At 41.3% G+C, this 14513-nt stretch overlaps 1 protein-coding gene across 2 annotated transcripts; it reads left to right on the forward strand.

Moving 5' to 3' along the window:
• The first annotated feature begins 473 nt into the window (after nt 1-473).
• LOC115401856 (uncharacterized) lies at nt 474-13632 on the forward strand. Of its 2 annotated transcripts, XM_030110215.1 has the most exons (3): nt 474-685; nt 5766-5861; nt 6836-13632. In XM_030110215.1, the coding sequence occupies exon 3, from the start codon at nt 6867-6869 to the stop codon at nt 13134-13136; it is 6270 nt and encodes a 2089-aa protein (XP_029966075.1). In that variant the 5' UTR covers nt 474-685; nt 5766-5861; nt 6836-6866; the 3' UTR covers nt 13137-13632. The 2 variants fall into 2 exon arrangements, with proteins under 2 accessions (XP_029966075.1, XP_029966076.1); XM_030110216.1 differs by lacking the exons at nt 474-685; nt 5766-5861 and adding an exon at nt 1509-1512 and having other exon boundaries at nt 9501-13632.
• Nucleotides 13633-14513: the final 881 nt, after the last annotated feature.

Here is a 14513-nt window from a genome sequence, read left to right on the forward strand (position 1 = left end):
CATTCAGCAAGCTTTATTTATTAGGTTTAGAAACAGTTTGAATCTGAAATGAAAAACACACACATACACACACACGAAGGAGGGTATTTATTCTGAAGAGGTGTGATGGAAAACTGGGAAATCGGTGTGTCAATCTCATCGCTCATTTCCAGCAGTGCACAGCTGCTTTGTGGGTTCCTCCTAGCTGTCAATCATCACTATTCTGCCGCAACACATAAATGAGCAGAGATCAATATTTTTAGATTTATATTTAAGAGTAAGGCAGGACAAATTTCACACGTCGTGTCTGTTATCAATCGTTCCGAAAGACCGAGCGATGTGCTGCTTTATTACACAGATCATTCTTGACTCAGTTCAGAACCTGCAGTTCCCCCTCCGTCCACTAGAGATCAGTATGCTGCTGAATGTTCTTATGAACCGCCCTCCTAAAAGTAAAAACTGAGGAAGCAGCTTTTCCTCTTCCTCTCTTTACTGTCGTCTTGGAATCGCAGAGGAAACATTTTATATCCTGCTGCAACAATGACGAGTTCAGGCTTGGAGAGAGTTTATTATTAACGAGAGACGAACTGCTGCTGTGTGAATTTTCACCGTGTTTGAACGAACCGCGTCGTACGAGGAGGAGACTGATCACCAGCTGGGATTTCTGGAAGATCTCCTGGAAAACTAAAGAAGTTACACAGAACCGGTAAGAGGAGGTGTGAATGAACACATGAATCTGTCTGATATGGCCATGTGTGTTTATCCAAACAGAGGCAGTAGTTAGAGGTGTAGTCGAGGCGGAGGCTGTGTGTGGGTGTGAACACACACTCTCTCCTTCAGGTATATTGCATTACTCCAACAGCCTTCAGCTGGAACAAATGCTGCTGTGACGTTACCTGTGCCAAGGCACAGCAGCTCAGTATATCCTCATTTCCTGAAGCCCGAGGGCGATTAACTCCCCCTGCAAATCAAGCAGACGACTGAGCATCAATTCAGCAAAAATAAACAACACAGCAGCATCAGATCCAAGGTGCCAGTAATGCAACAGCTGCCCAATAAGCACACTTTACCTTTACAGGGCTCTCTTGTATGTTTTCTCGGCTGAGACGTAACCGTCAGACAGGTGATTTAATGTGTTTTGGCCCGTTTTGGATCAGTTTGATTCTCACAAGTTCAGTTTTTGAGACTAAGCGCTCCCCACTGGCACACAGTAAAGTTAGATCTCAGTGCATTGTCAACATTTGAGAACACATAGTTTCTTGTCTCTCAGGATAAACTCTGTATCCACACCATTGATACAGACGAACATCCAGGCATTTGGCCAACATCCGGGTCGGTCGCCTATAGCAACCAGTGCAAAGGGGAACGCCATCGTCTCTGCTCGCTTAGAGTCAATACGTACAATACGAGGGAAGTTCTGAGATGGCTAAAAGTTGTTGTGTGGTCGGCTGCACCAACAATAATAGGAAAAAATCCTACTCTATCATTTTATATGATACCCAGTGAGTGCGCGGAACCAGGAAGGCGCTGACTGTGGCTGCAAGCCATAAATAGAAAGTTGACATCAAATTCAGAAAATGGTCTGACCCTTCTCCACAACAGCTTATGGCACCCCAGATCTCATTACACATATGTGTGCTCAGCTCATTTTATTTCAAGTATTTATTTATTACTCCTGATGCCTTTTCAGTGTTTTTTTGTCTTTTCCACCATGTCCTCCTCTTCGTCCTGCACTGTCTCCTCCTCTAACCTGGGCTGTATAGATAGGGCAGTGGTTCTCAATCTTTTTCTGTTACGCTCCCCCCCTAGCAAGAACAAAGCAATTGCCCCCCCCCCCCCGCCCCCGTCGCAAGTATAAATAATAGCATTTGCCTATAAAATTGTTATAGGTTCACCTCTGCATGACATCCTTCTTAACATTAAATAAAACAAAAAAGAAAGAGATATAGTTCAACTTACAAGAGTGACTTTATTAACACTGTTTATTAGTCTGTAAAAGAAAAGATTTGAAGTGCATCAATTTGCCTGAAATTCAAAGAATAATAACATCCTTGTTTAAACTGTGAACATTTTTGGCAGACTTATTGCACCATTTGCTGCTGGAAAATAAAATTAAACAAAATCAATAACTAATAACAAATTCAAATTCACTTCAGCAACATTAACTAAGGAGCACAATATATAAAACACCTTAACCTACAAAAAAAAAAAAAAAAAAAACGAATAAAACTATTTGTGCTGATTTTTTTTCCCTTTTTTTTTTTTATCAAAATGAGGAAGTCAGGATTAATGGCTACAATGAGCACATTATGCAGCGCAGCTTCTCAGAGCGAGGTTTGGCTTCACAAAGGTAAGATGGTGCAAGAGGAAGAAGAATGCCCACAGACCTCTGCCCTGAGAGTGGATCCTGCCTCTCTCCACTCAGCCAGAACTCTCTTTTGACTCACTGTCTTCGTCTCTCTCCGCCTTTCTTTTCATCCCTGTTAAAAATGTCTTCATGTTGTCTCAGGGTTTGTTTACTGCGCTTCACATAGCAGCCCTTGCAAAAAAAAAAAAAAACCTACACCGTAGAGCTGCACACTCTGACAATGAGAGCGCCACTGCCAACTACTGGAGTGGATGTGCAATTACACTTTATTTTAGTCCGGCGGGAAAAAAGCATGTTCAACACGGTCACACACGCCCCCCCGGGCATCGCACTGCGCCCCACAGTTTGAGAACCACTGAGATAGGGTGACGAAGCATCCTCTTTTTCCCAGACATGTCCACTTTTTGCGTCCTGTCCGGGGAGTTCAGGCGGGCTTTTATAAATTAAGGAAAATGTCCAGTGTTCACTGTTTTTTATCGCACAATTACTCGTGAACGTAAATTGACCGGCGCTTTTTTACACAAGACGTTGTTACTACTTTGTTGCACGAGGTAATTATACACACACAGACAGAGCTGAGCAGACAGGGCTGTTCAGACAGTGCCGCTTCACAGATGAAAAGCTTAAACAATTCCCACATACCGTCATACTTGTCAGCAGGGAGTCTGAAGGGGCACACTTTTACACCCACAATGTCCACTTTTGTCCTATATCGGGCCAAACTATCCCCAAAAAGCTCATCGTAGTATGTGTATGCCATCTTTCGCCGACAAGACCTTCCACGCACTGTACAAACGCCTAAAACCGCAACGCACAAGTTAGGCTGTTGTTTTTCCCCCTTGAGCAAAATGGCGGACGGTTGCTATGGGCGGTCACATGACCTGTGACGCGACTCTGTCTGTGAGAATCGAGTCGTGTTTGGTGGATTGGTGTCACTTCAGCTCTAGTTTCAACTTTTGGGTTTCCAGTTTTTTACCTGAAAAGATGCATTCAACTCTTGTTTTGTTCATTGCTCCCATGGAGCCAAATTCTCTGTAAAAATGGAAACTTTCATAAATTACTTGGTGGTTTGGTGGCTGCTTCTGAGCTTTTTTTTTTTTTTTTTTTAGGCCTGTGTTGGCCCACGGACCTTAGGTTTGACACCCCTGCCTTAAAATCAAATCTTGTATTAATTTCTTCTTCCTCATCGTCAATCAGTAGATATGTGGCAACAGCATAGCTTCTTTCATCATGCGAAATAATTTCTTCCAGGTTAAAGCTCGTGTCCAGAGTTTTGAAAGTAGAGATGTTCCGATACTATTTTTGCCTCCCGATACCGATTCCGATACTTTTACTGCGGGTATCGGCCGATACCAAGTACCGATCCGATACTAGTATATTATAAAATAATACCATGCCACGCCTGCATGACTGTCACATGATTATCACTGTGGTGAGGCCTGGCTCAGGTTAAACCCTTTGTAAAACATGAATCAATGCAGCAAATTCAAGCCATTTATTTTTAAATAGAACAGTATAAAAAACAGCAGTGCAAATGCAACTGAACTAAATCAATCTCGGAGTAATTATTTTCAATAACTTGAAGTGCAGCCCCAATATTTTTAAATGAAAAGGGAATTTATATAGAACAATATTAAACGATAGTGCAACAACAACTTAAATAAATCTTGGAATATATGTTGTTGCATTTTTTAATTAAAGTGCAGACACAATATTGTAAAATGAAGGCATTTAGATAAAGTATAAATAACAGTAGTGCAACAGTAACTTAATAAACAAATCTAGAAATATTTTTTTTAATTAGGGTGCAAGCATAACATAGTAAAATGAACAGGGCATTTAAATAGAACAGTAAAAAAAAATAGTTCAACAGCAACTTAAAAGAGTACTTTCCAAAATGTTAGGGTCCAAAACCAACCTATAAAGTTAAATTAAAAAAATGAATAATAAAAAAAAAAAAAATAGGCTTGTTTAATGGACGCTGTACGTCTGTCACGTGATCCATTCTTCTTCTCAAGAATAGCAAGTTGCAGCACAGTGGCGCAGCAAAGAACTGTGTCAGAGCTAACGACCAGCAGATGGCGGTAGTGCAACCAACGGGATGCAAGCTGCCGTAAAACATTACAGAAGAAGAAGAGCCAGTGCTAAAGGAGCTAACAAAGCTAACGGAGCTGACCAGTAAATAGATTACTAATTTAATTAATGACGTGGTATCGGATCAGTGCCTGGACTCCAGTACTCGCCGATACCGATGCCAGCATTTTCGGCAGTATCGGCGCAATTTCCGATACTGGCATCGGAATCGGAACAACTCTATTTGAAAAGAGAGAGGTCTTTTTAATCTGTCTCGAGGTCCCGCCCTCCCTCTGCTTTCGTGAGCTCCCAAGCCACACCCCTTTAATTGTGCTCGTGCATTACCTGTGGGGTACATCTGCGCTCCGCTCACCTCCACTCCGTTTTGTCAAAACCCACGGCGTGCGCTTTGCTCCGCTGCGTCTCTGTTCCGCCCGGCCGGAGAAGCAGAGAAGCGCACGCGCTACTTATCATCGACCTCCAAAAGTTGAGCAGTCTAGGCCCACAATTACATCTTTCTCTGTACATCCTTGTATAAAGGATGACTGGGGTCATATAAAATTGTATGATTCTCCATTTCCAAAATCAGCGTCTCTTCATCCATGGTTGTTGTACTTCAAGACGCTGAATTTCGTGCGACAGGATGTTGACATTCATGCCATTCAGAATAAAATGCATACATGGTCCTGAATATGTATTTTGTAGAAAACACGAAATTTTTGGACAATTGCCTGCAAATAGGCCATATATGCAGCTGTGTAAACGTTAAGAAACGTTTGAGTATAGCTTGATTACAGGCAAAACCCAAAGTGTTTTGGGGTTGTTGGATTGTGTATTTGATGAGTTTGACGAGGGGGAACAAAAATACCATTCACTTCCATTGTGTCCGTCCCGAAAACCTTCCCCGACTCGCCTCTGAATAAACAATAGCTCCCCCTCAAAAAAAAGGTAAGTATGCTGTTCGAAATGACTAAGGAATTGTGCTAAATGAGCCAATTTGCCAAAATGTTGAAGTATCCCTTTAACTTGCATCTCGGGTAATTCGAGCACAGTTGAGGGCCAAGGCGCGATACCCATCTTGTCGTTGCATTAATTTGCGAGCGGGGCTGTACAGCTGAGCGGTGGGCAAAGTGACGCCATCAGAAAGGGCAGTAGGCCGCCATGGAAATTACACTTAAGCGTTGTTGATATAAGAACCATCTCGATTTGAAATGAAAGAAGAAAAAAAAACCAAGATGAACTGTTATCTCTTATGACTAATGCTGCTATATTTTCTGTTTCAGTCCTCTGGAATTGATGTAGAGATCGTGAGAATAACTTTTCATACTGTTTGTCTTTCATTCAGCGCTACTCAGCATCCATGTGATTCCATTACCAGCCTGGCAGATTCAGATGTGGGAGAATGGACCAAGACTATGCTGGGCTAACTGAGGCTTTCGAGGTAGGTAGCAAGCTTTAAAGGCCCAGTTTACATGAGTGTTTTTTTTTTTGTTTTTTTTTTCTCAATCAGATTGAAAACAATGGTATTGAATGCAGATGCGCTCCACGTTAAATCCTCATATACAAGGGCCCCGGCTGAAGTGGATTATACAGCGTCCTCCCAAATTAACGATTTGCCTGTGACATGCGCATAAGGTCTCTGACAGAATTTTCAGGTTCTGATCTGTAGCTTTGCTGTTGGCAGTCCTTGGCGTCAAACAGAGTGTTTTTATCTGCTGGATATCTGCTCAAACAGTGTTTAAACATCTCCATTCTACGCTGTCCGAAGAGCGAGCGCTCTCCCGGCTGGCGTCCCAGTGTTTTGCCGAGTTATACACCATCAGCTGACCTCCGTCAGTCTTTGAACATCTTGCTGTTGAGCAATTTGCAGGCTCTCCAGCGTTTACACTCTCAGGGTTTTCATTATTATTTATGTATGAAAAGTTTTTCTCAACCACCGTCCAGTTTTTCTGCATGTGTTTGACTTTCCCAATTTTAACTTCCTGTTTATTCCGCACGCCATTACGTCACTTTCTACGAGGGAACGCATGTGCAGAGCGAATAAACCGTCCGTACAGTCCTCTCCACTGCGAGAACAATTTATAGGAGGTTCAAGCGGATAATCAGTTGGCATAGACGACATCGTACCTCGAAGTGGATCCACTCAGGTGTTCATGTAACACATTTACAAGCCGCTTTAATGATGACAGAATCCTTAGTTTTTGGTGTGTTGAAGCAGGGAGAAAGCTACGATGTGCAGGACATTGGCTCTCCAGGGTTAGACATCCCTGATTTATGCAATTCAATACAAAATTCTTTCTTTGTCTAAGAATTCAGATCAGAAAATGTTGTGAAATTCATATATTGAGTAAAATGCGAAGCAAAATTATTCCTGCTATATTCTTGACAAGGTTTTTTTTCTTTGCTCAAATACAGGCACAGAAGAAATAGAAGATCTTTGGGATCAATGGAGATGGATGAGGACATTCACTGTCTCAAGGACAGAGGAAAAGTCAACGCAGACACAGTATGGCAATGGCGAGTTTTTCATGCAAAGAAATATTCAACACATCCAGATCCATTCTTTTACAGTAATAAAATCGGACTGAATTTTAATGTTGCCTCCAGCTCTCACCCAAAACTGAATTCACCATTTGTGCCAAATGGCGTCATACTTGAGGTGTGTGAATTTGCTCGAACGATCAATAAGAGTAGTATGCACTTCATCCCAAACATTCTGGAAAACAATTTTGATCTTGGATTTGAAAATGATCAACAGCGGATGGATTTCACTGCTCAAATTCAGCACAAGCTGAAAGACTTGGTCCGAAATCCGGTGAAAGATAAAAATGAGGTTTTTGCTCTTTTCGACACCTGGAAGACAGAATGTAGCAATAATGGACTGAACAAGGCAACAAGGACACACAAACCTCAGAGTTTCTTCATGGAAATGGAGGTTCTAAGTGAACTTGAACAATTATTGAAATGTTCCTCTGAAAAAGAGACGGAAGAGATATCAGGATCACACACTGATGGCGATGATCAGAAAGATAACACTGATTGTTCAGGAAGAGAAATGAAAGAGGTTGTCAATGAGGACATTCCTTTGTTGTTGTTCTCTTCTTGTGAAAACATTGGTTTGAAGCTTGGCACGGGGACTAAACAAAGTCTTGATCCAGGCTTGTTAACAGAGAGAGTGATGTTGGAGTTGGTGGATTTTGCTCGAGTCTTGACTGCCTCCTTCACCTCCATTGTCGTCAGTGTGTTGGAGCATAATTTTGAGCTTGATCTGAAAAGTCAAGAGAGAAGGAATGAAGTGTGGTTATTGATATCACAGATGCTAAAAAGGGGGAAACAAATGGCCTCCATTAACACAAACTTCATCCCAGAGTTTGAAAATGAGCCATTTTTCTTTGAGAGAAACCCATTAAAGAGAGCCTACGTACCAGCACTGTCTACAGTGGAAACCCTTCTGTCAGAAGAGACAAAGAGACAAAAGCTGGATTTCAGTGCTTCTCAGGAAAAGATGCCTCCTTCAGTCACAAAGTTCATCATGAAGAAGGACCAAGGACAACTGGATGAAAATTTGAACGAGAAAAATCTCTCTCACAACACTGAGTTGTGTTCAAGTGCAGAAGAGGAAGATGAGCATTGCCACATGTGCCCAGAAGACGAGACCCTCCAAAATATTCCAAACAAATCTGACATGAACCACGAGGAATTGGAAGCAGAGACCAACATATGGAAGTTTCGTTCCAATTATGTGAAAAAAATCCTAAAAGCGCTCGACAAAAAGCTTTGCTTAGACCACCGGGGTGGATTGTTGGTGTTTGATATTGGATGTAGGCCCCCCAGAAACGCCAGTCCAAAACAATTGACATCTTCTGTTCTGTACAAAGTTGTTCATTTTGCATTAGCAATGAGTTCATCCCAGCAGAATGTCCTTCTGGATATTCTAGAATACAACTTTAACTTAGGCCTGCAGAGTGAATACCAGAAAATGACGTTTGCACATGAAGTCATGAAAAGAGTACAGGAATTATTGGCCCGTGACAACAGAGATAACATTTTGAAAGAGGTGTTTTTTTTTCCAGGTTCTCTGTCATTCAGTAAAGTGAAGTGTGAGAGTGATGACAGTGTTGATTCTGAACCTGAAACTTCACAGACAGCTTCAGACCTTTATCCATTCTGCAAGAAGATTGGTTTGAAGCTCAATGTGAGTTTCTGTCACCCAGATAAAAAGCTTGAACTCAACAAACTGACCAACGGAGCAATGATTGAGGTTGTGAACTTTGCAGAAAAGCTGTGTGGAAGCTACGAGCAGATTTGTGTTGATGTCCTGCGGCACAACTTTGATCTTGATTCACAGATATCAGATTCTGATCTTGCTCAAAATATTCTTTCACAGGTTCCTTTTGCCATTGAGGAAACTAATCTTCGATGTTTTTTCAAAAAAACACAGCTTGCGACAAGAATCGATTTAAATGTCATGGACTCTCAGAGGAATACATCTTCACAAACATGTACTGTAAGTTCAGTTAAAGCAGAGATGAACCAGAGTGCAAGTCAACCCGGTGACGCTGAAGCACAAAATGATCCAGAGTTGCTGTTGTGGAAACTACGAGCCAACCATGTTCATCAAATCCTCTCAGTGCCCCACAAAGACCAGTGTCCACTAAACTCTTACAGCAGATGTAAGACATTAGGCATTGATTTTGATGTAGGATCTGGATTGAAACGTCATCTTGATCCAAAACTGTTGACCAATGGCATCATGTGTGAACTTTTAACTCTTGCCACAAAACTTGGGTCATCCGCAATGGATTTCATGACCGAGATTTTGGAGTATAATTTCAATCTGCAATTCAACAATGTGCTTCACCGCAAAGCTTTTGCAAATGCACTTAATCGGAGAATGATCGAAATGAATTTTAGGAAGCCCACAATAATGCTTCTGAAATCCCTTTTTGAGCTGCCCGATGAGAAATTCATTCATGAAGTTGAACCGTTTGTCTTCAAAGGTTTACAAAGTGGTTACCTTTGTCCTGCCAATTGTTCACATACTGTGACGAATGTTGCTTCTGCTGTTGCAAACAACGAGGCAAATATGTCTGCACTTGCTCCAATGTCCACTTTCCCAGCAACAGAGGTGATAACAAAGCAATACCATTGCTCTAAGAAAGCAGGTTTAAGCCTGTGTGTGGATAACGCTCACCCAAAGGTTAAACTGGACAAATATGCACTGACATGTGGTGTTGTGCAGGATGTGTACAGCTTTTCCAAAAAACTTTGTGGAACAAAGTTGAGAATTGTTAATGATATCCTTCAACACAACTTCGACTTGGACCATCAGAGTCATGTGAAAAATATTGCGATTCATTTTGTCAGCAGACTCAACTCATATAGTGGAGAGCCTCACTGGTTTAATGAAGTCTTTGATATGAAGCCCAAGCCTCGAGAATTTCAATGGAAAAAAACACCTCCTGTGTTAAGTAGTGAAAGGAGGGAATCATCTCAAAGAAGGAAGCAGGATATGCAACAAGCGAAAGAACTGATTGTTCAAAGACAACAAGCAGAGCAGATGGAGGAAAACATCAGTTCTCATCGCAGTGATTTGAGCACCAGTCAATCAGGAGAAGACTACATGTGCCCTGTGGAGGAGGACTCAGATTCAGAAAATGATGTGGATGATAATCAGTGTGTCAGTCAAGCCAGGTGGGACTTTTCCAGTGGAGCACAGATGAATGATGTGGATAAGCATCACCTCACCACCAGTAATGCTGCATCGACTTTGAATGGAAACACATCTATGAGGCCACAAAGTCAACCAGATGAAAGCCAGTTGGCAGGTGATGAGAAAGAGGACCATGTTCCAAGAAATTTGCCAAATGGTTGTATCATAGACCAAGAAATGGACCCAGAGCTCAAAATGTGGAAATTGCGTGCCAACCGTGTGAGACAAATCCTCCCATTTGTGAAAAGGATGTCCGTTCAGATCTTCAGGTGTAAACGTGTCACTGTGGAGTTTGATGTTGGCTTTCAACCTAAAAGAAACTTGAGTCCTGATCATTTGACCAACTATGCACTTTTTTGCATTGCTCTGTTTGCCCTTGAGATGAATGCATCCCAAGAAGAATTCATGATGGAGATTCTTAAAAATAACTTTGACTTACACCTCAAGACCAAAGACAGTGAGACATTCTTTGCTCGTGAAGTCATAAAACAAGTAAGAGAGCTTGTTAACTGTGGGGAAGCAGCTAAAGACTTAGAACAGGTGTTTCGACTTCCAGGCTTTGTGTCATTCAGTGATTTGATCCATCAGACCAGCAGCAGTATTGAATCTGAACCACACCCCACATCAAGCACAGAAGAATGTGATGTTTCTTCGATGGCTACTCCAAGTTTGTCTGCTGAAAATGAACTGAGCACGGCGACTGAAACTTCTCAGAACAATGTGCATCTTTACCCATTCTGCAACGACATTGGTTTGAAGCTCACTGTGTGTGGCTGTCAACCAAACAAAAAGCTTGACGTCAACAAACTAACCAAAGGAGCAATGATTGAAGTTTTGACTTTTGCAGAAAAATTGTGCGGAAGCTACGAGCAGATTTGTGTTGATGTCCTGAGGCACAACTTTGATCTGGATTTGCAAGATGCAGATTCAGATCTGGCGAGAAAGATTCTTGAACAGGTTCCTCTTGTGATTGCACAAATAAATCTTGAGAACATTTTCAAAAAATTAACATCCCAAATAAAATTTCACCCAATTGACATAAACTGCCAGAACAGTCCAAGTTCAGAATCATGCAGTACTGGCTCCATCAAAGCAAAAGTTGACCACAGTATGAGCATCCACTGTGACATTAAAGTGCAAAATGACCCAGATTTACTGCTGTGGAGACTACGAGCAAATCGTATTCAGGAGATACTCTCTGTGCCTCATGGACAACAATGCCCATTTTACCCATACAAGAGATGTGTGAAATCAGGCATCGACTTTAATGTAGGATCTGGACTGAAACGTAATCTTGATCCAAAGCTGTTGACCAATGGTATCATGAGTGAACTTTGTACTTTCTCTGAGGCACTGCTGTCATCTGCAAAGCATTTCATGACAGAAATATGGGAGTACAATTTTCATCTAAATTTTAAGGGTGAGTTGCACCGCAGTGCCTTCATCCAAGGATTGATTGTTCGTAAAAGAAATGTTGAAAAGATGTGGTCAAATCATAAAATGACAACACTTTACAAGTTGCCTGACCCAGAGAATTTTGGAGAAAAAGCTCCATATTGCCGCAAATGTTACAGAGATCGACAAGACGATCCTGGTTACCTCAGATGTCGCAGTCCACATGTCAAGACTCACCAAGCCACTGCTGATGCTAGCTGCTCAGAACGTCAACCTTATGAGGCTCCAATCGCTACTTTCCCAGCCACCAAGATTCTCATGAAGCGATGTTGTTGCTGTGAGGCTGTAGGACTCAGTCTGTGTGTGGACAGAAATTACCCAAGAAGCAAACTGGACCATCATGTACTGACTAAGACAGTTCAGTTGGAGATTGAACTATTTGTCAGAAGACTGTGTGGAAAAAAATTCCGGATAGTTCGTGACATCCTTGAACACAACTTCAGATTGTACACGCATGATCAGTTTCTGACTTTGGTCGGGCAGTTGAGCAGAAAACGACCAGATGCTGGAGAACCCTCGTGGTTCGATGAAGTGTTCCGCTTAGAGTTACTTCCTCCTAAAGAAAATGACCCAAAGAACGAAGTGTCTGTTGAGCAGCAAAATGAAAGGAAGGAAGCGCTCAAAAGGAGACAACTGGATATGGTAGCAAAGAAGGAACAACAGAAAGAACCAGTTGTAAAAACACCAAATCGGAGGGCAAATAAAAACATGGATCCCTATCCCGTTTGCCGTGAGATTGGTCTGGACTTAGAAGTGTCATCACAGTCCAGAGTAAAAGAAAAACTGGACCTGTCACTTCTGACAACATCTGTTGTGTTTGAAATACACAAGTTTGTATCAAAGCAGTTAAGACAGTCTTATCCCAACACTTTGTACAACATTTTAAACTACAATTTCGACATAAGCTCTCAACATCACAGAAGTTGGAAATTTTCTGTAGACACTGCATCCAAGTTCTTCAACTTAGTCAATAAAGGTAGAAACAAAGTTGTGGAGGAAGTCTTCAAGTTGCCTTTTGTGTTTTCCAAGAGGTCAAGGAAGTCAGCTGTGCAAGGTCAACCAAGTACTGATGGTGAGGGACCATCATATTCTGAGAGAATCAGTCTAATGCAGCATGGCCTCCTGGGTACTGACTGGTCCTACGAATATGTAGACATTAAAGAGGAGATGGATGATCCACCAAGCTCTAGATCAGAAATGGACCCTGAAGAAAATTACCCGTCTTGGGATGATGCCAGTGGCTGTTTGGACAATACACGTGGTGAAGATTTAGTCACAGTTAAAACTGAAGAGTTCAGTGGAAATATGTACCTGACAGAATGTCCATCTGGAAATGTTGATGTCAAAGAGGAGCCACAAATGGAAAGTGTCCAGGATTATGCCCTGTCTGCACCACAAGTGTCTGATACACACCAGAATATGCCATTTTACCATTCAGAGCAGTGTGTGATGGAAACAGAATACAGCACTGTTGTGAAGTGTGAACCTCTGCAATACTCTGTGGTGATAATCAAAGAGGAGGAGCAGGAGCATGTGCCAGGTGAATGATACTGTTGTGGGTCAATGCAACGTCAAGTATTCATGTAAAAAGTTTCCACAGCCAGCAGGTATGAAAATGTATGAACAGCAGAGTCAACTGGCTGAAATTTCTGTAATCTTTGTAAGATTTTGTTTGATTGAGAAAAACATGTTGAAGTATTGAATATTGAATACTCTGTTATCATTATCTTTAGTGGTTAAAAGATGGATGTTTGAGACTTCACAGCAGTCGGGATCATTTTGAACAGCTGTGCCAGTTATTTAAATGGAGGTACCACTGTACAGAGTTCTGTTCATTCTTGTATTTTTCTTTATTTTGAATTTGTTGAGTTTGTAATGTTACTGTCACTGTTGGTTTCAACATATGTTCTGTTTTCTTAAAGTGTGTCTGTTCTTCCCGATTGTTTGTATACCTTTATTTGAATTTTTCATAATGATGGCTCTGTTCCTTGAATGATGCAAGCATTTGTTTCTATTGTATGTATTGTATAAAATTCTGAAAAGAGCTTTCTTTCCTTTGTTTTTATTTGTGATTTTGGGTCAGTGTGAAGGTTATTGTGAATATTTAAGATATTTGCATGATGCTTATCACGAAGTACACTTAACATGTTTGAAGGTTTTGTGGACAATAACTTCAAATTCCAAGCTTTAAGCACGTCTTCAGGTCACAAATAGTGGGATTTGTGATTGTTTGCTTTACAATTTGAAATGATATTTAATGTTCTTGTTTTTGCCTCAGAAATTTTAGGTGAACTTTACCTCTGGGGAGCTTTTGAAATTGTCATGTTGAGCTGTACTGCTGCAAATACCCAAATCAGGGTGTATCTGTTCATAGTAAATGTAATATCTCAATCAGACTGTTGGTGGTGCTGCATACCAGGATCCTGCTCATTGTATTTGGGGTCTTTCACAGACCCACAAGCTCCTTGTAATCACACATCTCAGAGAAATCTGCCCATCGGGGTTCGGCTGAAAATGAGAATTCATTGAAGATTTGGAGGCTTGCATGCTTCCATTTCAGAAAATTCTGTGCAACTTAAGTCCCTCCACATGCTCCACTAGACTAGAGTAGTTTCCATGTGTCACGTGAGCATGGTTTATAAGACAGTGATTGAGAAATATTTCCATCTACAATACCATCCATCAGTTTTGCATATGTGTTTCTATCAAAAAGAAATTTCAACAGCATATGTTTTCCCTGGAGGAGGAAGCTTTGCCTGGAGGAAAATAAAAATCCCATTCTCTTTTCTCAGAGACATTTTGTTGTATTTCAACTCAGTGTGTTTTGACAATTCCTTAAATAATTTGGAGTTATTTAGCTTGCTGAGTGATGTTTTGTTTTAGGTTTGTCGGTCTTTGAGCAAGCTTCATTTATTAGGCTAAAAC

The sequence above is a fragment of the Salarias fasciatus genome, chromosome 15 (genome assembly GCF_902148845.1).
Source record: "Salarias fasciatus chromosome 15, fSalaFa1.1, whole genome shotgun sequence".
Classification (NCBI taxonomy): Eukaryota; Metazoa; Chordata; class Actinopteri; order Blenniiformes; family Blenniidae; genus Salarias; species Salarias fasciatus.